The sequence below is a fragment of the Cynocephalus volans genome, chromosome 11 (assembly GCF_027409185.1).
Source record: "Cynocephalus volans isolate mCynVol1 chromosome 11, mCynVol1.pri, whole genome shotgun sequence".
Lineage (NCBI taxonomy): Eukaryota > Metazoa > Chordata > Mammalia > Dermoptera > Cynocephalidae > Cynocephalus > Cynocephalus volans.
Window position 1 is genome coordinate 57,034,087 of NC_084470.1, and position 25,344 is coordinate 57,059,430.

At 40.0% G+C, this 25,344-nt stretch overlaps 1 protein-coding gene across 1 annotated transcript in view; it reads right to left on the reverse strand.

Annotated features, from left to right (window-relative positions):
- Nucleotides 1–957: 957 nt before the first annotated feature.
- Nucleotides 958–25,344, reverse strand: part of LRRC2 (leucine rich repeat containing 2) — a 45,839-nt gene continuing 21,452 nt past the window's right edge. The window contains exons 4-9 of the mRNA XM_063113710.1: nt 24,893–25,049; nt 19,123–19,259; nt 13,252–13,397; nt 11,716–11,871; nt 4,943–5,079; nt 958–1,315 (exon numbers count right to left, since the gene is read on the reverse strand). Coding sequence (XP_062969780.1) covers nt 1,266–1,315; nt 4,943–5,079; nt 11,716–11,871; nt 13,252–13,397; nt 19,123–19,259; nt 24,893–25,049 — 783 coding nt within the window. The 3' untranslated portion in view covers nt 958–1,265. The remainder of the gene's footprint in view (nt 1,316–4,942; nt 5,080–11,715; nt 11,872–13,251; nt 13,398–19,122; nt 19,260–24,892; nt 25,050–25,344) is intronic.

The window sequence follows — 25,344 nt, forward strand, 5'->3', positions numbered from 1 at the left end:
AGTCACTTTCAAGTGCTCAGGAGCCACATGTGTCTGGTGGTTACTACATTGTACAACACAGATGGAGATTTACATCACTGCAGAAAGCTCTATTGGACAGCACTGGGTTGGACCAGAGAGGAGTCCATTCATATATAAATATGTGAATATATGCATATTTTCCTTCTGAATCACAAAGGCTACTAAACAAGTAGTCTTTGAAGCTTATCTTCAAGACAATCAGCCACAATCCTATGTCGCCCAAGACAGTGGTATAAAAATAGAGATTGTGTACAATTTCTCCAAATCATGTGACATCACAAAAGAGCCCAAAGCCCCATAATGAATCTCACCCTTGCCAAGGTCAAACACAGTCCCGTGGGCTCCCTCTGGAGAGCAGCATCTTGGCTATGGGCAAAGCTATCCTGTGGTACCCATAAGGAAATCTTGCTAGGGCTGCTTATCAGTGTGGCCTTATCATCTCCATTACTCTAGATGGCCACAGTGGAGGAAGGGGTCCTGAGGGCACTGCCTCCACTCTTTACCCTGAGGTGGGTCCTGGAACCCCCAAGGTGGCCACTCAGGACAGGATGGCCATCCATACAGGCCATTCAAGGCTTCCCATGACCAACCAGGCCCACACTTCCTCAACGAGGGCTACCTGCACATCTGAGCATCCTATGCCCAATGCATGGGCAGACATTCCAGCCCTTCTTCCTACCTTCAAGGCCCAGATTATACCTAAAGTCTCTCCTGAGACTTTAAATTAGTGAATTCAAAATATAATTTAAAACATATAGAAATAGCAGTCTGTATAAACCCAAGGAAAATTATTTGCCGTAAAAGAAATAATGCTATAAAACTCTTTCAAAATAATAAAATAAACTCTCATCCAACTAGTCCAATTTACATCTTCTCAACCCCTTTTCACAATCCCTTTATCCTTGATTCCTGAAAACAATGCACTCAACTTCAGGATTTGGTCTTTAAGTTATAATTTTTAAAATAATAAATTTTCTAAAATATTAAACATGCATTACTTGGAAACAAGTATATGCAAATGAAGCTGTAAATATCAAAATATAAACTAACATTACTTCTCTAGCCCATGGAGGGAGGTATTCATAGCTTTGAAATTTGAAAATCATTTTTCTTAACAACTGTGACAGTGGTTTCTAGACTGTGTCCTTAAGTACAAGCCATTAATCCTATATGACATGATCCATAGCACAAAGATTTAAAGCTCCACAAGATAATGAGATTTTGCAGTCTTCTGATGGATGACATCAAAGTTGAAGGCTAAATGATACCTTGGTGGTATAGCTGGGAACGGATTCTGTAACAAAAGGAAAAAATATACTCAACCATCCACAATTTTATTATCAAGTGTAACTACATGCCACGGCCTATGTCAACACACAAATTATCGCTAATTCATGTTTTAAATATAGAGAAAATGTATAGGTGTAAACAATCATTTATCACCATTAAGTCAGCCATCACAAATGTGTAGTGAAGCTTTGGAAATATTTAGATCTAAGATAGAATCATTAACTCTTATTTTTTTGCAATCTTTCCAACCAACTCACAGAGTTACCTCAAGATCTTGGAAACTGTAGGACCCTATAGCACTAAAAGTTCACAAAATAGAAATAGAAGGTCAAAGACTTGGGCTGTGGGTACCAGGTGGAAGGGAAGGCATTTTATAAGAAAAGTTTCGGCTGTTCCTAAACCAAGCACAATCTTACTAAATAAACCCCTCAACCTTGCCCTTCCCACTAGTTACTGCCCCACCCTTCTCCCTTCAGAGCCAAATTTTGTCAAAGGATGGTCTATACCAACGGTTCCCAAAGTGTGGTTCTGTCAAGCTAGGGCTAAAGCTCACAGAACCCTCGAGCCCGTTGTACAGACTGGGTCACAAACCCTTCACACACAGGTCCACGAGCTAGGTAATAGGAAAAGATCCTGGTAGCTGTGGGTAAAAATTAACAGGCTTTATTCAGAGCTAGGAGCAGCCACCCTAGTGGCCTCCCAGAGCATCCCAAGAAGCATCATTGTTGGGAAAACAGAATAATTTAATCAGGCCCTCTTGCCTTAGGTCCAGTTGGTGGTGGTGCTGCACATTCTTTGTAAACGAGTTGTGTGTGAGTGGACTTAGGGCACATGCGTGGTGCTGCTACCTTGGCTGGTGTTGACTGCCTTGGGCGTCTGCTCCACACTCTCGAACCTACAGCTCCAAGGACATTTTTGCTGGTTACCTAGCTCATAGACCTGCGTGTGAGGGGTCTGGGGACCCAGCCTGGCATGTGGCAGGTAAAAGAGTTCAACAGTCATGTATCAGAGCCGTTAGTTCTTTATACTTAGGTCCATAACCCAGGACACCTGTGTGCCCATATGCAACTACATTAGATAGTAACCAAGGACACCTGGGCACACGTGCATATTCACATCAAATGCTCAGCAAGATTCTGAACATTTGAGGGGCCCTGACCATTTTCCCACCTTTTCCCTATAGGTTCTCAGACCAACGGCATCAACATCACCTGGGAACTTGTTAGAAATGCACTCATCTTGATGAGTCAAAAACCCTAATGGTGAGGCCCCAGGTGATTCTTGTTTACTAAAGTCTGGGGACCAGTGAGGGCTTCTCCTCTTCGCCACTCTTGAATCACATGAGGTTGTAGGCCCACGTGGACTGACTAACTCTACCTTTCCTTCCTGATAGTCATGAACTCTATGATTGACTCAGACACTGGTCTGATGGGGAAGGAGAAAAAGAGGGAAGACACCCTGATAAAGAAAAGAAAACAGAGATTTTTAAAAAGTCAGAGCAAATGCCTGATCATATGTAGGTTGAACCAAACTAAATTGCCATTTTTGTAGGTCAAAACCAGCCGAATATTAGCAATATCATGTAGTTCAACCTAATATGAATATGTGAAAGATAAAATTATTACAATTATTTAGAAATAAATGAATGAATTCAAAATCTATCATCACTAAAGTTAATTTTTAAAAGCAAATTATTTTATAAACATTTAATAATTTAATAAGTTATTTAAATAAATTTATTTATAAATAATAATGAATGAATTTATTTTGTTTAGATTAATTCTAAAAGCAAATTATTCATGCTGGCCACATAGATCCAAAACTTAAAGCCTATTTTCTCCAATTCTTCCTTGTATGTTTACATAACAGCACTAAAATGTAATTATGAATAAATAAATGAGTAAAATAAAACAATAAAGTTTTTCACAAGAGGAAAATTATACAACCCAAAGATAAATTATGATTAAATGGTTCTGTTATTCCAGTTTCACATTTAACATAAATTTCTAATTTATTTCATAATAGTTCTTTTGGGAAAACATAGAAAAATGGTCAGGGCCCTTCAGATGTTCAGAATCTTGCCAAGCCTTTGATGTAAACAGGCACATGCACCCAGGTATTCCTTGGTTCTCGTCTGACATAATTGCACATGTGCACCCAGGCGTCCTGGCTTATGAACTTAAGTATAAAGGATGAGTGGCTCTGACCCACGGTGCCCTCCACCCCCGGGATGCCCCCGGGGGTGCCCTGGGGAGGCCACTACTGCTGCTGCTGCTAGTGCCCACCAGACCCTCTGCAAGGCCACTGCCACTGCCGGACCTGTAAGCTACTGGACCTGTGAGCTGCCGCCGCTGAGGAAGCTAAGGACTGAGCTCCTGTCATCTGCAAACAGATCCCAGAATCTTTCCCAATTACACAGCCTGACATGTGAGAGATCTGGTGACCCAGTCTGTTCAATGGGTTTGAAGGGTCTGAGCCCTAGCTCTGACAATATAAATGGAAACTTAGTATAACTAAAATAATGAAACATTTTGGCTTTAGTTATGATTTGCCTTACTTTACAGTTCAGCATTCGAGATTAGGGATAGCCAAGTAGATTAGAGGTAACGGTATAGAAATTTTCTTAATTTAGTCGAAACATTTTCTTAATTTGCCAAATAAATAGCATTTTTCATTAATGCCATCAAAATCTCTGAATATGTTAACGTGACTAATCATCGTCATACATCTACTACCGGGGGAGGAGTATGCTCATGCACCTGATATTTTCTGAGGGTGACTGAGGGAACCTGCCCACAGACACTCATTGTCAAAGGCACAGGGGCCAGTGCTACCTCCTCCCTAAATCCACAAAGACATCTCATTTTGTCAGGTCCGCACTTAGCTTACGAAAGAACTGAAAAATTAAGTGATAACTCTCAGGCATCCACAACCAGAGAGGAGGTGGTGGATAGAAGACCAAAGACCAATTTATGCCTTTTTCCTGTGTATGTCTGCTTATGATGGGCAGAAAGGGGCTCTAAGCCTTCCAGAACACCACTGGGATCTCTGACTCCTTTGTAAACAGCCACCAGAATCTGGCTCTGGGAAAAACCCTTCCCACCCTTTCCTGAGGAACTTGACCTCTCGTGTTCTCTGTATTATCTTCATCCTATGAAAAACCAAAACTAAATGCATCTATTCACTAATCTGCCCTCTTATGGTTTTTTTCTTTTGTGATTTTCATACAGGTGTTCCTTGATTTATATGATACAACTTTTTCAAAAGTTGAATTTAAATGGATTTCTGAAATGGAATCTTATTTTTCCATTAACTTAGAATACTATTTTATCAATATTAATTAGTTAAAAACTTGGGTGTGGTTAGTAACGCAACCCTAACATTTTAAGTGTATGTTTCCCAGCCTCTCTGTCAAATAGTTATTGATGTATCAAGCACTCAAGTACACTAGGAAAATCTGATATTTCAAGAAAATCATTTTGGTTTGTGGGGGTGGTAAATGGTGGTAAATAACCTGCCTCCTAACCAATTAACTTTTTTTTTCAATTTGACTTATGTCAATAAATGTGTTGCATGGGTTAGTGGCATTCTGTATATTCATTTTCAATAATTTTACATATGAGTAACCCACCTCTTTCTTTGAGATCTTCAATATAGGCTTTCATAACTTCTTTATCAAAATGTTGGCGATCCCGTTCATTTTCCATCATTTCGTCAGCATCTTGACATTGAGTATTATCAATAGGATTGTCCATAAGGTTTACAAATCTATTCAAGAAAGTATGGAAAATATCACAATTTCACCTGTGCATTTTTAACTGCAAAATTCCTCACATAAGAAGATAACCTCTGTGGCATTAAATCCCAAGTCCTCACTTATTCTTGAAAGTCACAGTTAACCAAATGATACTAGTGTCATGAGTGGAATTCCACTGTGGAATAATCCAACAAGACTATGGAGGCCATCTTAAGGCAGAGATGGTTCAGAGGTCGGATAGGGAAGTGAGAGTTACTTAGTCATAGGCAGAGGAGAGAGGGTATGAGGCCGTGAAGGGGCAATAACACTTTCTGTCAGTCAGATCCTTAAAACTATGTGTCATCTTGCAATGTGTCATATTACTCTCAATTAGTGATATCAAGCTTTAAAATGATGCACTCAGAGAAAATCCCCACAGAAGAGGTATTTAAAAGATGGACTCCTGCTACAAAAAAAGAAGCTAAAGAAGAGACACTAAAATGGCATTTGTTCTTCTATCTTCACAATTTTTAAGGATGATTTGATGTGAAAGATGATATAATTATTTCAATTCAAAATAGGAAATCTCTTGAAGAGCCTTCGGTGGTAATCATAGGCCCTGCTGTCAAGGGTGTTAGCGCGCTCTCATCGGTTTGTAGAGGACTGCTGTACATATGGAAGATATGAGCCACATATTTGTCGTATGTTAGTATAAATATTTCCAGTTCATTTTCCTTTCAAATTTATTTAATGTCTTCATATGAAGAAAGTAAAAAAGTTTTAATTTTTAATGTACATAGGACCACTCAACTTCTCCTTCATAATCTCTTTTACTGAATTCACTTTTATGATCCTTCTCTATCCAAAAATAGGAAAAACGCCTATATTTTATCATTCTTCAGATTTTTTATTGAAGCAATCGCTGTACATATCTAAAATTTTGCAGAGTGTAACGGTACTGTTTTTAGAAGCAGTAGTGTCTCACCCTCCTCTTTGTCACACTCGGATCCCAGGGGTGATCTCTTTTATGGTCAATCGCTATTTTCACTTAATCTATTTAAAATATCTTTTGCCTTAGGACAAATACTTTCATATCATTCAACCAAGTGAAGGTATGTCTCCCCTACTCTTTAGTTCCCCAACTTTCCCACCCCGCCACCCAGTTTTTGTTGTTTATGCTTTTACTTTTCAACATTTTATTGTGAAAATTTTCAAATATTCAGAAAAGTAGAGAAAAAAACTTATAGGGCTGGCTGGTTAGCTCAGTTAGTTAGAGCACAGTGTTTTAACGCCAAGGTCAAGGGTTTGGATCCCCCTACCAGCTGCCAGCCACAAAAATAAATAAATAAATAAATAAAATCTTAAAAAAAAAATTACAATGAACACTTCTGTACACACCCCGTAGATTCCACATTTAACATTTTACTGTACTTGCTTAACCACATATCCAACGTCTATCCATACAACCAGCCATACATCCAGCCATCTTATTTTTTGATGCATCTGAAAGCATATCACAGACATTGCATACTTTTACTTTTACATTTTTAAGGTCATGGTTACATTTTTACCATCTACAGGGCTTCTGGTCAAGATGGTGCTGTAGACGGTCACCAGTGTCACTCGCTCCCACAAATCAACCAATTTACAACTATAAAAAAGCAACAACAGTCAAGCTGGGGCCACTAGAGATCAGGGGAAGAGGAGAGACCTACAGAGGGCATGAAGGCAGGAGAAGCCATGGTGAGAGAAAGAAAGAACTGCTCCGACCATTTTGAGCCCCAGCTGCTTCAAGGCTGCAGCTGTTGAGCACATGGAGCAGGAGCTGGCAAAAGCTTCTGCTGTTCCCTTGGGATGAAGTTGCTTGGAGGCGGCAGGGGAGAAGAGGGCCTTGGTGGCCTCCCGGCCAGCAAGACCATTAATAGGGTTCCCATGGACCCACATAGGAGCGAGGAGCCAGAACAGCTGAAAAAAAGGAGCCATTCAGAGGCTGGTGAGTCATCGCAAGGGACTAGCACATGGCCCACACCATGGGAAGTGTTTGGAGTGCAGGCAGTGGGGGAGATGGGCCCACAGGGAGAACACTGGGGCACAGCAAGGACAGCTGATCTGCTCCCAATCAGCACAGGACCACTCAGTGGAGACTGGTCAGGAATATAGAACTGCAGGGGGTGCAGTTTGCTGAAAAGACTCAGGCCCAGATCAGAGTTTCTACACAACCCAGCTGTACTAGATCCCATTAGAGCCAGAAGTACCTATAAAGTCAACCATTAAAACCTGAGCTGCATAAAAAGCCTTCCCCAGGGAATCAGCAGCAAAGCAACAATTTAACTCAACCACAGAGCTCGAGTGCTGGTACCCACAGGAAATTCCCCCATTTTAGAAGTAAGCAAAGACAACAAAGTAGTTCCAGTGCAGAGTTTAAGTGGTAGGAACAGCAAATAATCCAACACAGAACTGGAAGAAAAAATACCCACAGACCAGAGACAAAGTTTAATATTAACTAGTAGAGGTCTCACATCACCATAAACACATAAAAATCCTAGGAGGATAGGAATTCTTCTAGGCTACCAAGCCAGGGAGGAGGGAGGGCTGGGGCCTTAGCCATACCCCCAGACACCCTGCAATGACCACCGAGCCACTGCAGACAGTGCCCAGGCTCCCCCAAGCCAGGGTGGTAGGGAGCTGAGGGCCTCAGCCACAACCCCGACACCCACAACCAGCCCAGTGACGACCACTGAGCTGCTGCAGGAAGTGCCCAGGCTCCCTCGAGCCAGAGCTGTGGGAGGCCAAGGGCCTTGGCCACACACCCTCGACACCCTCAACCACCCCAGCAATGACCACTGAGCCTCTGCAAAAAGCACCTGGGCTTTCCCAAGCCGGGGTGGTGGGATGCCTCAGCCACACCCTCTCCCGATATCCACAACCAGTGCATGAAGTGCCTGGGCTCTCCTGAGCTGGGGTGGTGGGGGACCGAGGGCCTCAGCCATGCGCCCCCCCCAATACCCATAACCAGCCCGGTGTTGACCACCGAGCCACCACAGGAAACGTCCCAGGTTCTCCCAAGCCTGGGCAGTGGGGGGCTAAGGGCCTCAGCCACACCCCCAACACCCACAACCAGCCCAGCAACAACAACCAAGTTGCTGCAAGAAGCACCCCAGGCTCCTGAGCTGAGGCGGTGGGGAAGCGAGGGCTTTAGCCACGCCTCCCTGATATCTACACCCAACCCAGCAATGACCAAGATACCACTGGAAGCCTGGTCTCCCCTGCAGGAATGAGGGGCATGCCACAGGCCTCAACCCTGCCCCTCCTCCTCCCTCCTTCTCCCGTTCTATTTCCTTCCCCCTTCCCCTCTCCTGTTCCCCCCAACTGCTCCACAACAATATCATAGAATGTAAAAAAATAATATTAATAAATAAACTTTAAAAAAATTACCATCTACATTCTGATCTTAACCATATCCAACTTTCCTATCTTGCCCACAGTTCAATTGTAAAATTGAAAATCAATAAGTAACATCTCCATTTTTGTGACAATTATCTGGTAAGGCTTGGTGATGCCTTCATGTTTGAAAATGAGACAACAAAACATTGGCTGGGCACCCTGTATAAGTGGCAGTGCTTGCCAAGGGACCGGCTTCACTGTGGGTGATCACTCAGGCAAGGAGCTGGCAGGTCCCTATGGAATCTCCAAACACAAAACTCTGCAGCCTTTTCTGCATGCCCACCCTAGAGGAAATCTCCAGCTTTTGGTCTAGGGGTGGGACTACTGGTGCCAAGTGGTCTGCCCACTGGAATCAAGGAAGAGATTGGGGGAGGAGGGTGCCTTGTTAATACGAAATATTTCCAGTTTTCCTTCTGTTTTTAGTACTGTGTTTCTGTTTGCACCTACTTGGAATTTCTGACCACCAAGCTTCAGAGTTCTTCAGGGCAGACTGGGTATCTCCTTGGCTGTTCAGTAGGTGCTATGGATTGATGTTCCCCCAAAACTTAGTCCCCACTGTGACAGTGTAATGAGGATGGGAAATCCTATTATGGTAATTGAAAGGTGGGGCCTTGAAGAGGTGACTAGATTGTAAGAGCATGCCACAGTGAATGGATTAATAATGGTAGTGAGGGGCGTGGTTCTGAGGGCTTAAAAAGGAGAGTGAATGAAGAACTATCTGTCTCTCTGCTCTGCCATTTTCTGCCATGTGAGACCCCTGAACTGCTGTAAAGCCACCACCAAAGAAGAACCTCACCAGATGGGTTCCCTGGACTTTGGATTTCCCAGCCTCTGAAACTATAAGCAGCAAATTTCATTTTCTTATAAATTATCTAGTTACAGGTATTTGTTACAAGCAATGGAAACAGACTCACACACTGGGTTTTGGCTTGTTTCGTCTTATTTCATCAGTCACCGCTGTTCTGTCTGCTTTATGTCTCCCATAAGTGTGGTGAGATCTCTCGTCCTTTTATTTTTTATACATATTTATGGGGTACAGAGTAGACTATCAGTATTTGTGTACAGAATGTGATGATCAAATCAATATTATTAGCATGTTCATCGTTACAAATCATAATGACTTTTTGTGCCCTTTACCCAATTACTCCATATTCGTCCTCCGAGATCTCTCACTCTGTGAAAGCCTTCTCCTGCTCCCTCCATCACTGTAGGTTTCCACACTTTTAACTTTTTTCCTCTCACTTTAATGGGCTCTCAAGAGGGAGAGGTGTTACACATGTGGTCAATCGACCATCGTAAACATGGCATTCCTAATTCCTTTTATACGTTCCTTTTTATATTTAACTGAGGCTTGATCTAGATTTCTTTCTATAAGCTATATTTGCCATATATTTATGACATTATCTATATATGGCACATATAGCTATGTGCTTACAAAGCTATCTTATGCTATAAAGTATACAACAGGCTTTACCTGTTTTTCTGACTAGCCAATTTCCTCAATACTGTATTAAATCATTCACACCTGCCCCACTGGCTTATGAAAATTCCTGGATCATGCATCAGGGTCAATTTCAGGACTACCTATCCTGCTCCAATAATTTATCTACAAATCACTTCCCAGCAACACATCGTTTTGATCATTACCCTTTTTAAACACATTATAATTCTCAGTAAATCAAGTTCTTTCACATTACTCTTGCTTTCCAAAATTATTACTGTCCTTAGCCTTTTTCCCTCCAGATATACTTTCAGATCTGTTTTTCAAATTCCAAAAGAGAAATTCCATTGGAATTACAATTGAAATTATATTACACTTAAGTATAATTTATAGAAGAAATTATATCTCTACCATCTTTTCATCCAGAAAAGATGCAGCATATCTTTTCCAAATATTCAAGAAATCTTTGAAATCCTTTGGGAAGACTTTTTAGTCCCTTCATATAACAGAACTATTTTCCTAGATATTTTGTATTTTTAATTATTACCATTAATGCCATCATTTATTATTTTTCTACAGGTTATTTCTAAGAAAGCAGTAAGCTGTTAAATTTTTTATGCAAACTTATATCTAGTCTTTTTACTGTACTTTCATTAATTCAAAGAGCTTTTATCTGAGTCTCTTCGATTTCTAAGTCCTACAATTACATCATTTGAAATTACTTTAATGAGGCGACAGTTTTGCTCTGATTGTTCCAAGTTGCCTGAATCTGGAAGGGGCTCTAGGGAGGGGTCCTGCTCTCCCTCTCACCAGTGGCTTCTTATCCAGACAACATTCCTAACAGCCAGGGACAATGAAAACCCATTCCGATGAAAGAAGTGGGGTGGGGTAGGGGGTAGATGTCTTACACCACTGTTAATCTTGTGCTTACAGAGGCATGAACTTGGTCTCTCTCTTTCCAATAGTTAACCTCTTTCTTTATTTGCCACACATTTTATTGCAAGTGCAGGAAGATAATGATTGAACTCTGTGCTTATAGAGAGCATTTACCACTCAGAGAACTTGAAGTTCCAGGAAAATATTCCCTCCAACAGTGGTTTTAACAAGCAACTGGTGTTCAAGGCAGATGGATCTCTGGACAACAGAGAGAAAGTGGCTCTTACTAGAGCAGCCTCGTGTGAAGATTCCAGGGAGGCTCCAAGCTGCTGGGGATGGGCCAAAATGACCTCAGGGTAGAGGTGATGTGCTACCAGGGAACCATGAGCTGCCTCAGAGTCATTTTAGTGGAGGGTGCAGCTGGGGCTTATCAATTCTACTTCCAAGGTAAGAAAGACTATTCAGTTTCTCGCCCAGATTGGAGTCTGTTTGTATCACATTTGCATGGATGATTTTTCTTAGTTCTGGGTGTTTTGTGGGTTCCTTTAAGGCAACTGAAAGAAGAGTGAGGCAACCAAGGATTCATTCAACAGCTGCTGACCCCTGCAGGCCAGCAGCAGAGTGAGCACTGAACGGCAGCTCAGGGGCCTGGGCATATGGCCTGCTGTGCCTTCAACCAGCAAGTAGTATTTGTCCAGAAGACCTCTGAGCTCCACCTCCTCGTGCCATTGGCCAACCACTTCAAAATCCTGTAAAAAGTCATCAGAATTTCTGCAATCTGGGAGCAGATTCTCAGAGCAAAAGAACCATCTAATCTGTTTCCTGAGACAGGTACATGGGCTCCGGCTGCTTCTCACTCCTTACCTGTGTCTGAACGTGTCTCTACTAGGACCTCTGGTCTACTCACTTTAAAGGTGTGGATGAGTCACAGAGGGCAGTTGGGAGCTCCACCAAATGGTCCCCACTGACGACTAACAAGGTGAGCTTCTTTAGGTTAAGCAAGGCGTAAGGAAGGTAGGTCAGCTTGTTTTTATACAAGAGAAAGCTCTGCAGTTCTTCTAGCCTAAGAAGTAAAAAGATTCAGAACATGAGGACTTTGTTCCACAGCTAAAAAAACTAACGTGAATTCAAATAAATTACTTAGTAGGAAATCCCTATTTAATTTATTAATATGTGTGACCTTTATGAGAAGAAACTTACTTTAAATTTTAAACAAATTTATGCCAGGTGACACAATTTTTTTTAGTTTTTATTCACTTAATCACCAGTTGAAGACACAGAGACAGCAGCAGGATAATACAATTGCACAGTACTCAGTAGGCGATGACGGGGCCTCAAAAATCAGTACAAACCTTCTTCTAAGTGTCTCCTGCATTTTTAAGGGTTAACAGAGCACAGGAAAGAAATCATACTAGAGTTGAAGTGAGAATAAACAGATTTTGGCAACATATTTCCTTGTGTAAATCTTTAAAGCACAGTTATTCTTCTCCCATCATGTTTTCTAACTTTAAAATATAAAGAAAACTGCAGTGTGAAAAGGAAATGAGCCGAATGCTTCAAAATATGTTTTACTCTGGTTTATAGTTTATTCTAACTCAGTGACCACCCTCCAGACTTTTCCTTTCATTCATTTGCAAAATCTTAAATAGTCCCACAAATATTTCACAAAGTTCCCCTTGTGTTTCAAACTAAAACAATTCCCTTAGTCTCATAAACCCAGAAAGCATCAATACACATCATATGTACCAGGAGTAGAGAAAGGTCATATGAGGCAGCATTCAGGCCTACGCCACTGTTGGCCTCTGTGTCATGATAGCTCACGTATGCTTCTTTATAAAGAAGATTGTAGATTCCAGGAGGCCAGAGACTGTGTTTCATTCACCACTTTAAACCCAGCCCACTCTCCAGGCCTGCCATACAGGAGCCTAAGAATAGTGGTGGAATGAATGAATCAATCAATCAATCTTACATTACTCTGTGTAATAATTATTTTTTAATCATGAAATATATACAAGGATATAATTTGAAAACCTTATTAAGTATACCACTTTTGTTTGAAAAATTATGTATAATAAACCAATAAATGAAACTAATAAAAATTGTCCTTACTGATATTCTAAACATAGAGTGATATATTTCTATTCTATACATAATAAATTTACTTTCCTATTTCTGCGGAGGAAAGTTAGGGTGCCATTCTACAGAAGACTGAAGCAAATCAAAGCTCGCCAAGACAATAAAGATGTATTCAACTGCACACACACATATACGTGTGTGATGCAGACTGTAACTTGTCTTACTCTATAACTTCCTGGAAACAATAAACTCTGGAAAATTAGTTGATTTTGAAGAACACTTGTGTTACGCACGTTTAAAATGTTAACAGTGTTTAAGGCGTTAGTAACTAATTCATATACCTCACCTTCAGAATGCAAGTAGCTACCTGTCTATATCTTGTGGCAGGTCATTCAGGTTATTGTTGCTGATATCCAACCACTGCAAATTAGACATCCGCAGGACACAGATCGGGACACTGGCAAACTTGTTTGCTGAGATATCTACGAATGTAACTTGCTTCAAATTACTTAACTAGAAAATAACAAAATATTCTAATTACTTTTATAAGAGTGAGAAATAAATTCAACTAATAACTTTTCAACTGATGTTTCTTCTCCAAAGGCATTTCTATGAATATATGCAAAACAGATAAATATAGTATTATTTTGCAGCATTTCGCTGTGCTATATACACTGAGGATGCTGAGATAAATACACTGTGGCTGCCCTCAAGGAGTTTATACTTTCATAAATAATCTATGCAATTTTATGAAATAAGAACTAAGATGAAGAAGTTTTCAACTTGCAATGTTTGGTAACAGAGAAATAAATGGCTAATCTGCCCAGCAGTGGGCTAAGGGTCAAAAATCAGAAAAGATTTCACAGAGAATGGAGTATTTGAACTGGGTCCTGAGGTTTCTGGACAGGTGGCAAGTTTGGGAAGAAAACTGAGGTGGGGGAACAGCATGTGAAAAGTTACAGAAGACAGAAAGTGCAAGTCTTAAAGAGTAGAATGACCTACGGGAGACCGCAATAACAAGTTTTGAAAATCTTAGGAAGACCCACATTTGGGTTGATGACACAACAATTGATCATAAATCTCTATTGTTTATGTTTTATATTCATGATTTTTGTTTTTAACATGGTGACTAAAATATGTGTAGAAATATGTTTTTATTTCAAATGCAAATCTATGACTATTGAATAAAGTAGAAAAAGTGTCCCATGTTTGGTAGTACTATGAAACATACAAGAAGCTCACTTTTATTGATTTATTTCAAAAATCCATGAATAAAATCTGGGTTGCCTTTCAAAACACATTTTCAAAATTATTATGCAATATGGAGCCAGTTGGAACACTAGGAAGTATAACTGAAATGTAAAGAAAAAAGAAGCAGTAGATTTATGCCTCTCTTTAGGTTAATATAAAACCCAATTCCATAGTCCCAAATTTGTGTTAGTGAGACACAGGCCAACTTCATCCTAGTGAGTGGGGACATTCTAATTTTGCTATTGTTTTGAATTTAGAAAATAAGTGTGAAGACAGTAAAGTAATGGTGAATAATCAGTCAACAAAGAAATTTTGGATGCCCATAATTCAGCCTAAAGTTCCTGACTGTGTTGCCAGTATTATCAGATCAGCAGAAAAATCGGGACTTCTTTTCATAATAAATGTAGAAAATGCGTTCTTAGGGTGTACAATATTTTATTGAGGATACTTAAAGGAAATAATTTAAGACTTTTATAAAAGCTAGAATAAGGAAATTCACAGTGGCATTAAACTAACAAAGAGAGAAATTACTTGGATATAAAAGTCATTTTCCCACTACCTACTTTCATCAAGGGCAAAGTGGAACATTCATAAACTCTTGAAACATAATTATGCTTGTCTGGAATTTTCAGTGTATACACATTAAAATCTGACATTCGGTCAGAGTAAACTTTCCCAAGAACGTTCATGTAGCTGGGAATTTTATTATCGTTACCTTTATCTCAGAATTCCTGATTGCTCCTCCATTTATCCTCCTACAGATCATTCATTCTTCTTGCTATTTATTTGAATTTTAAATTAGGATTGTGTCAATCATTTTACATATTTTTGTAAAAAAAAAAAACCTCATGAAGACAAGCAAATTTTAGCAAATGCAGAGTCACATGAAGATAGTGGAGTGTTGGGGAAGCCCTTATTTGCTGGGACAGTCTGACTAAATCAGAAGATTCATAATGAACAGAGGCTCTGAAGCTGGCAAGAAGAAAATTTGAGATCCATAAGTATAGTGCTAGATTTTAAAGGTTAGATTAGGGCTGGCTGGTTAGCTCAGTTGGTTAGAGTGCGGTGCCATAACACCACAGTCAAGGGTTCAGATCCCCTGTACCAGCCAGCCACCAAAAATAAATAAATAAATAATGGTTAATTAGAAATGCTAGGTAATAAGGAATCAAAGTGGACTTGTAAATGGGAAGAAGATGTGATACAAGTTGTTTGAATTTTTAAAAATCCATGTAATGTTTATCCATTCGTTCACTCATTTAACCAATATTTAATAAGTACCTACTATGTGCCAAGCACTGTCCTGAGCACTGGTGAGGAATAAGGCAAAGGCTTGTTCTCACATAGGACCACATACAAATTAACTCAGAACGGATCTACGTGTAAGAGCTAAAACTATAAAACTTCTAGAAGAAAACAAAGATTTTTCTAGAGAAAATCTTTGTGACCTTAAGTTGGGCAAAAAGTTCTTAGATATAACACCAAAAACAGGTACCATAAAAGAAAAAAAGTGATAAACTGGACTTCATCCAATTGCAAAACATTTGGGCTTCAAAGGACAATTGTCTGAGTCCATTCAGCTTCCACAGACTCCTGTGCTTTCTTCTTGGAGGGCTTCACAGTGCCTGTGATTACCATAGAGACCGGAACCCTGGTGGGCTATGAGGGGCCATCATGTTTACACGACGATTGTCCAGCAAACTTTCATCAGTCACTCAGTTTTACAAGTCAATGTCGTGGTTTAGCTGTGATGCGGGGTTTACTTTGCAGCTGAATGTTGTTGGTTTCCTAACATGCAAGTGAATTTTCTACACACTGTGCACCCCTGAGTTTTAAAACGCAATAAATGGCATTTGTACCCGAACCCAGGCACGCTGATTCAGCGTCTGCTGGGTCAGGAGCTGCAACAAGCCAGTGCTATAGTCCCCACCACTGTCCAGTGCCCTCTTGATGTACATCTGATAGCTGTATTGTGGCATATCTGTTCACTGAAGTGCTTTTGGGAGAAACAGATCCATGTAATCCAAACTTTAATTTTTTAAAGAGTGCTTTCAACCTTCAAAAACAAAAATCCTCTTGTTTCGTACATGAGAACTGTTTTTTAATATGAATAAATCAAGGGCTACCCATTGGGGACAAAAAATTAGTCATTAGGGAGATACAAAGTAAAATCACACACACACACACACACACACTCACACACACACAAAAGTAAAATCACAATGAAATGCCAGGACATATGCACTAGAGTGGTTATAATTTTTTTAAAAAACTGACAATACCAAGAGTTGCTAACAATGTAGAGAAAATGGAACTCTCATGCATTGCCATTGTGAAGGTAAAATCTTGCAGCTGCTTTGGAAAACTGATAATTCCTCAAAACGTTAAACCTAAAGTTATTGTATGACCCAGCTATTTTACTCCTGGGTATACATCAAAGAGAACTGAAAATATATGTTCACACCATAACTTGCACATGAATGTCCATAGCAGCATTATTCATAATAGCCAAAAAGTAGAAATAATCCAAATGTCTGTCGATGCATAAACAAAAAGTGGTATTTTTGTACAAGGAAATATTATTTAGCAAGTAAAAAAAATAAACTACTGATACATGCTATGACATCAATGAAGAACCTCAAAAACATTATGCCGAGTGAAAGAAGCCACTTTCAGAGGACTATCGTATGATTGCGTTTATATGAAATTCCCAGAAAAGGAAAACTTATAGAGACATAAAATAGGTTCATGGTTGCCTGGTGCTGAGAGTAGGAACAGGGATTAACAGCAAGCAGGCAAGAGAGAATTTCGAGGTGGGCGCATGGACAGAGGTGATGACAATAGTCTAAATTTTAATTATGGTGAATTTTATTATGGGTGAATTTTATGGTACATCAATAATACCTCAATAAACAGGGAAAGGGTAGAAAAGGGGACAGAGAACCCAGCCTAGGAGGCTGTTGCCCCAGTCCAAGTGACAGACAATATTGGCTTGACTAGGGTCTTTGTGGAAAGGTGAAGAACAGTGGTCAGATACAGAATATGTTCTGAAGGGCATGCTCAACAGGATTTGTTTGCAGATACTTATGGGGCGTGAGAGCAGGAGAGGTCGAGGATGACTTAACTTACTTCCAGCCTAAACATTTGAGTGAACACAGCAAAAGAAACAATAAACAGAGCAAAGAGACAACCTACAGAGTGAAAGTTCAGCATATTATTGAAGAAGAGAAAATATTTGCAAACTATGCATCCAACTATGGATTAATATCCAGAATATTCAAGGAACTCAATTTAACAGTAAAAAATCAAGTAACCCAATTTAAAAGTGGGCAAAGGAGATGAATAGGCATTTCACAAAAAAAAGATATGCAAATGGCCAACAGACACAGGAAAAAATGCTCAACATCAGCCTCAGGGAAATGCAAATCAAAACCACATTGAGATATTATCTTACCACAATTAGACTGGTGATTATCAAAAAGAGAGAGAAAAACAAATGCTGGAGAGGATGTGGAGAAAGGGGAACTCTTCTACACTGTTGGTGGGACTGTAAATTAGTGCAGCCTTTATGGAAAACAGTGTGGAGGTTCCTCAAACAACTGCAGATAGAACTGCCATACGATCCAGAATCCCACGGCTGGGTATATACTCAAAGGAATGGAAACTGTCATGTTGATGGGAAACCTGCATTCCCATGTTCATGCAGCTCTATTTACAATAGCCAAGATGTGGAACCAACCTAAAAGTCCATCGATGGATGACTGGATAAAGAAAATGTGGTATATACAGACAATGGAATACTACTCTGCCATAAAAAACAATGGTATTCCGCCATTCACAGCAACATGGATGAAATGAGAGAAACTTATGTTAAATGAAATAAGGCAGGTACAGAAAGAGATACCACTTGTTCTCACTCATAAGTGGGAGTGAAAAAAAAAAACCAAATATAGAAAGAAAGAAAGAAAGAAAGAGAAAAACAACAATCACAATAATATGTTGAACTTTCAAAAGCAGAGAACAGAACTGAGGCCACAGAGGTAGGAAAGGGGGAGGGCGAGGGGGTGCTTGTGAGAAACTAGTAAAGGGCCACAAAAATAATTGCATTGTATAATGTTGACTATACTAATTATCCTGATTTGAGCATGACATTTTGCACACAGGTATTGGGAAAGACTGGAAGCAGAGCAGACCTGTGCAGGGAACCACGACCCCGACTACATCCCCTCACCAGGACCGCTGCCAGCATCTCCTGGAGTGAGATAGGTGTCAACAGCAGAAGCCATGTTCAGGAAAGGAAAATGACACACTTCTAGGACTGTAATCAGTGGTCAGTGCCTTTTCAGAACCTCACCAGCAATAACCATTTCTAGACGATTTATTACCAGTAGAACTGTGAGATCCTTATCTCCCTTCAGCACAAGAAGCTTGTTGAGTTTTATTTGGCAATAAAAATTGTTCACTATCATCTGTTCCATTTTATCAGAAAATGATTTAAAATCATTTCTCCATGAATACAGACCAAAAGATACTAATGAATACTTTTAAATTCATGGATTTCTTAAATTCTATCTGTAGGGACTACTTTAATCATCTACAAGTTCTGCTATAAAGAAATTTTCCACCTTTATTTATTTATTTCCTACTTCACTATTTTGGATAAGTAAATCAGGATCTGCATTATAGACAACAGGCAGCATAAATTACAGGCATCAACAAGCGTTAAATAAAAATGTCTGTGTGAAAATAGGATGTTTTGCCTGGTTTTCCTTTGAGAGCATTTCTGAACTTAAAGTCAGGTCCTGGTCTTCTACAAGAACATTTTTAAAGACCTTATAATAGTTGGGATAAGATGGTTGAAAAGTCAGGAAAAGGTGATACAAGAAAGACAGATTTTATCTTTTAAAACTTTTCTCCATATCATAGACCATTCCATGTCATAAATCAAATAAAAATAAATCATAGCACAGAAACGTTTATTTCTTACTTCAAAGGGGAGCTCAGTTAATTCCAGATTTCCAGAACAATCCAGTCTCTCTAGATTTTCACAATCTCCAAGTTCTGGAGGAATGCTCTTCAGATGGTTGAAACTCACATTGAGTTCCTTCAGGTTCTTCAAACAACCTGTCATCAAAAAGAGGTAAAACATTTGTATAAATAATGATGGGGAAGGTACTAAACATAATTTTATATTTTTTAAGCACTATTTACTAAATATCTGTTCATCTTTTATACAAGATTATAGCTTTTCTCTTTTCTTACTCTTCAACTGTTTAATCCTTTGTGAAACTTTAGGCAAGGTGAGTGCAGGGGATCTGTCCTCCATGTAGCTTGGGTCAGGCCCTTGAAATTACATGATGAATTAAGCAGCGGGCAATGGCTTTGAAGAGTGATGCAGCTCCTAGGAAGTACAGTGACCAGCTGTGGTGTGGGGGTAGGCTCTGATGAGACGTGAGCCAGATACATGCACAAAACTCTACGTATGTGGTAAATGATTCAAACAAGTAGATTGTTTACAGGTTGCATAGAGATTGTTTACAGGTTGCATGGTAGATTGTTTACAGGTTGCATTTATCTTTGGTTTCAAATTTGCATTGATTTAATTATGACATATCATGCTTCCTAAAGAATATGCTATAAGTACCTTTCACAGGCTGGATATGAACACACTAAGAATAACAGGCAATAATGGGATTGATTGGGAAATATTGTATTCCCAATTCTGATTCTTGATTGAATAAATACATAACCAGTCCCAAACCAGAAACTAGTACAAGAACAAACGTATTTAATACTCCAAAAATCATGTCATGTATGTTCTAAGGCACTGAATACTTCACTATTCTTAAACTGATTTTAAATTAGAAAACCAAAATTACTGCTTACTTTTGCTGAATAGGTACTCAAAATATAAATTTCTTGCCATTTTATCAATGAGAAAATAAAACATACAAAGACAGTATGTTAGAGGCAGGGCCATTTCTGATCAATTTGGTTGGTTCTCAAAGTTTGTTAGAAGATAATATTAATGATGAGGAAATCAGTAGTCCCTCTAACTTACCCACCAGATATACACTGCAAGCCTTGTAGTCAGTTACTGTAGTCAAAGTAGCAGAGTAGATAAAGGGGATAATATAAAATAAGGAAAGACTGTTTCTCTTCTGCAGACTGGGGAGCACGTGATCAGACTAACCATTTCCACAGCTTCAGCTTGTATAAGTCCGTGTATTGTAGAATCTTTCTTTAGTTTAAATAAGGAAAGTAGAAGTATGGCCGTTAGGTAGAACAGAACACATACTGAAAAAAATCTGCCTTCGCAAAAATAATTGTCCTGATGAGAAAACGAAAACCCTGTCTGGCAATCACTGCTCCGCTCCATCATCTCTCAGTAGTTCTACAAGACAACACAGCAAGAGGTCATACACCACCTCCTTTACAAAATGCAGCCGCTCACCATAAAAAAGCTCAAAACCTTTTGTCCAATTCCACATTCCTCATTCTTGCTTGACTATCAGATCCCATAGCTGAATTTTTCTTCCATTTACCTCTAGTTTGTAAGAAGCTTTGCTTGCTCCTCCAGTTTCCTGAACATGCCCTGAATTAATATATTTTATTTTTATTTCTTTTCATTTTGCAGCGCATACAGAATGACTCATTCTAGATGTTTAGAATACTTATGTCTGGAAAGAAAGATGTACTCAAAATGAGATAGGAGATACTCAGTCCCCCTGGGATCGGGTTTCAGGCCACTTCTCTGAGTTTCAGGCCACTCCCCAGGGCTCAAACTCCTCCCCTAGGACTCAAGCCCCACCTCCAAGTCCTAAACTAAGGTGGCCTGTTTGACACCATCACTTAGAGATGGAGACTGCAGGGGGCAGACTTGTGTAATCTCAGTGACTGAGCATGCTCAGTAAAAAAGGAGTTCATTCTTTAAATGACCTTCCACCGGAGGTGCTAGAGAGCACCTAGAATATTCTAAGTGTATTTGGTGCATGTGATGGAATTTGACCAATGAACATGCTCCAAAGAGACCAACCGAGCATATGCAAGACTAGGTTACACAACTTGGAACCACCCCCTTAGTTGACTATTTATTAGATAGCATGAGTATGTATAGATAGCCAAACTATGCAAGTCAAATGCAGGAAGAAGGCAGGGCTGTTGCTCACTCTCCTGAAGCAAGCCCGCACTTCACCGGAGGTGAGTATTTTTTACTTTTTGTATCGAACTTGCCTTAGCAGGCTGTGCTCACTCTTGAGCCAGCCTGAACTTTGTCTGTGAAGCATGTACTTCTTACTGTTGTATTAAACTTGCGGCTGCCGCCCAGTCTGTGGAGCTAGGCTGCACTTTCCCTGTGAAGTCTGTATTTCTTATTCTCTGTATCAAACCTGTTTTCACTTTCTGCTGTGACTCTGCTCTTGAGTTATTTCCTGTGGCAGAGTCAAGAACCTGGTAGAGGATGGGGTGGGCTGAGGCAGGTTATAGGCCTCCCCAGACCCTCTCCTCCGGTATCAAAAATACTCCAAGTTAATAACTCAAAGTATCCAAGAAGTAAGCACTGAAAAAAATCACTCACTAGAAGAAAATAATGGTTACAACATCACACAAATGATTCTAAAAACATCTCTCTTCCTTATGAATGACTTATGTAATGATGAAAAATTTGATACTCATATGACATAGGAATCTCCAAACTGGGGATATGATCTATTTCTCAGCCACGTGAGAAGAGGAGAATGATCTGTCTTTGCCTAAGTTATGAATGTATTTGGATGAATTATATTCAGTTGACTTAAAATAGACTCAAAAGTTTAAGTTGGACAAAATATATATGTATGACTTAAATCCAATTTAGAGAGTGTTTAAAGCTTCTGAAATTTCTTATCCCCTCCCCTCCCCAAAGGTTGACATACAACAACAAAAAAAATTCTTCTGGAGAATTTTAGAGGTGGAAAATGTTCTAAAGATCATTCTGACTCCTTCTCCTACAAATGAGGACACTAAGGTCCAAAACAATTTTAAATTTGTCCAACTTACTCAAAGTTGGACTAGAATCTTTGTCTTCAAAATTTTAGAACAGTGTTTAATTCACTAGATTTAATTTTAAAATATTTGAAGAACAAGTTCAATCATGCCATAATCACCACCTGGCCATTAGGGAGAATGAGGAAGGTTTGGATATTCTGATATTGAAAAATAGCATTAACATAATAATGACAATGATAATAATAATGACTAGCAAATGTCAGGGGGTTACCTGTTCTAATGCTATCTTTGCATTATCAATTTAATCCTCACAACAAACCTATGAAGTAGGTATTATTACTATTCCCATTTTACAGATGAGGAAACTGAAAACCAGCAAGTGACCTGCTCAAGAAGATGACCCAGGTGGCCTGACACTAGAGTCCACCTCCATCGTCACTGTATGATCCAGGGAAATGGGCAAGGCACACACTGGAGAACACAGTGTAAGTCCATTTGTATAAATATATTTAATATGTTTGTTTATATACCTTCATAAATAGACATAGCTACAATTAGATCTACAGAAGTACTTGGGTATGTGTACAATTCTGACACCCAAGAAACTGTTAACAGTGCTTACTGAAAGGGACATGACTGTACGTCACATTCCTTCCTAGAATGTTTAATGTTTTGCACTGCACGTGAATGAGGTACGTGGGGATGATAGCATGTCTCCAAAATGACTTGAGTGTCTTCGGATAATGGTAACAACTACATGCCCAATACTTTGGTGCTTATAATCTCATCTAATCCTCAAAACTAAATAAATCAAGTACATTATTGTCCCCACCTTACAGATGAGGAAGCTAAAGCAGCAGAGAGATTAGGTACAGTGCCCCAAAGCACACGCTGGTCTCCCACGGATGCCCCTCACTCATCGCTCTCCTCTCCTGCCCCAGGTACTCAAGGACAACATCCTCACTCCCAGTGGGTCTCAGCCCTGGCTATCCGTAGAAATTATACAAGGAGTTTTTAAATTCTAATGCTTGAGGCCTGGGCCCAGAGATTCCAGTGGAATTGGTCTGCAGTGGGTCCTGGGCATTTAGATTTTTAAGGCTCTTCAGGGGATTTTAAGGTGTAGCCAAGGTGAGAACCATTGCCCAAATCAAACTGGCTCTCAAGAAAAGAATGGACCTTAATCCAGCTCACAATAATTTCAAGAAAGACATTTTAAGGACTAATAAAAACATAAGTGGAGCACCTGTGATGAGATTTCAGAGAGCTGTGAGCATGGTCTCACCTCCTGTGATGCCCTGACCCCCTCTTTGATGGCTCCATGCTGACCACCATGTGTGGCTGCTGACCACTGGATTTCCAAGCCTGGGTTGACAGGATGGCAAAGATCCCTGAGTCTAGTTCAATCACTGTGGCTTCTCAGATGTGTAAGGACAGAACCTTCTACCTAAAAAAGGTTTTTAAAAGTAATTCAGTCCTCAGAAACTCTATCCAGTTATTTATATTTACTGTGATCTTACCCCAGAATGATATGGAAATAGTGAAATCTGGCTTCTAGCCCAGGCTCTCCAGAAGTCCCTAAGTCTAACACCTGAATGATAATGGCTAAGTCAGCTAATGTCACTGAGACCTGGTCTCTCCAACCTGTAAAATGAAGGGGCGGGAGGTAAATGACCTCTAACATTGTCAAAAATGGTACTTTTCAGTAATAATAATTCTAAGATCCTTTCTACCTTCCTGGAAACTGAGCAAGGAAACGGAAGTACTTATCCTTGTCGATCTAGAATTTGATTTTACCCTACTTACAAGCAAATACATTTCCTGTTACTATTTCATGGATGCCGGCAGAGGATATGAGACTCCTGGTCAGGACAGCACATTTACATCAGTTCCCCACAACCAAGTCCACTAAGGTGACCCAGATGGCCCAGATAGTCACTGCCCACATAGTGCATCGCAGCTGAAGAACACTGAGCTCAGGAACCCGCCACTTCCACAGCAAGTGCAAAGCACATCTGCTCTTTGTCTGGGGGAGACATCATCTTATCCCTCAAGGTTAGCTGCATAAACAACCCTGAGATCGGACTGGGTAAAAGGGTGGTCAGGGCCCTGTGGTCTTGACACACTGGCAAGAAGTGTATTAATGCCAGAGGCCCAGCCAGCAGCCCTCCATCCCTCACTGTCTTTCTTGGCTTCTGGAAAATTTTCACATGAGTGTGCAACTCCACTGATCCTAGGGCTGAGAGTGAAGCTCTGCACAGCCCCCAGACCTCCACTCCTCACACCCCAAGAGAAAGAGCAGTAATAATCACTTCAGTCTCCACTATAAGATGAGGCAACTGAACGACAATGACTGAGAACTTGATCAATCAAAAAGACATAATAATATGCTAAACTAATCAATGGACTAATATTTAGGAATAATATATTTTATTTTGTTTACAATAATTATATTACTGTATGTTTTTATTTCTCAAATTAAAAGGAAATAAACAAAAAGTTCCTAAACAAAGTATTGCTCACTTGTCAGATTTCTAGTTTCTAAGCAATTGACAAATGTCTGAATGTGCTGAGTTATGCAGGTGAGATCATGGCGTTGCCACCCAAAGGGGACGCTGTGAACAAGCAGCTCTGGGAACACTCAAAATGGCCCTGCCCAGTGACCTTCTGGGGCAGATGGAGGAGTAAACAAGGTGTCTGCCCAGGGTCACCTGCCCACCAGCTGCCTGCTTACCACAGACAAGAGGCCTGAAGACTCCTGCTAAGGAACGTACCAATTTCAGCGGGAAGACTCAAGATTTGGTTTTTTGGCAGATCCAGAATTCTCATGGCTTGAAAGAGCTGAATATATGTAGGAATGATTTGAATCAGGGTGTTGCTTATGTGCCACTCTTTCAGGTGGGTCTGCTCCTTCAGCGTCTCTGGGAGCTCCTGAAACAATAAATGACATCAGTTAGAACTAGTTCCTCAGTGTGCACCAAGCCATGTAAAAACAAGTATTTATTTAAAAAACAAGTGAGAGGGCATACACGAGAGCATTAGGCTTTTAGAAATTTGCTGTACCAGATTTCCAGGTGTTTCTGTGAATCTGTAATGGAAAAGAGCACCAGAAAGACAGTCAGGAGGAGACCCGAGTTCCAGGCCAGGCATGCTACCTCCCTGGGCTTTTACCTCTGAAGTGATCCTGAGGACCTCAGAGGTATGCACGCCCTCCCAGCTCAAGAGT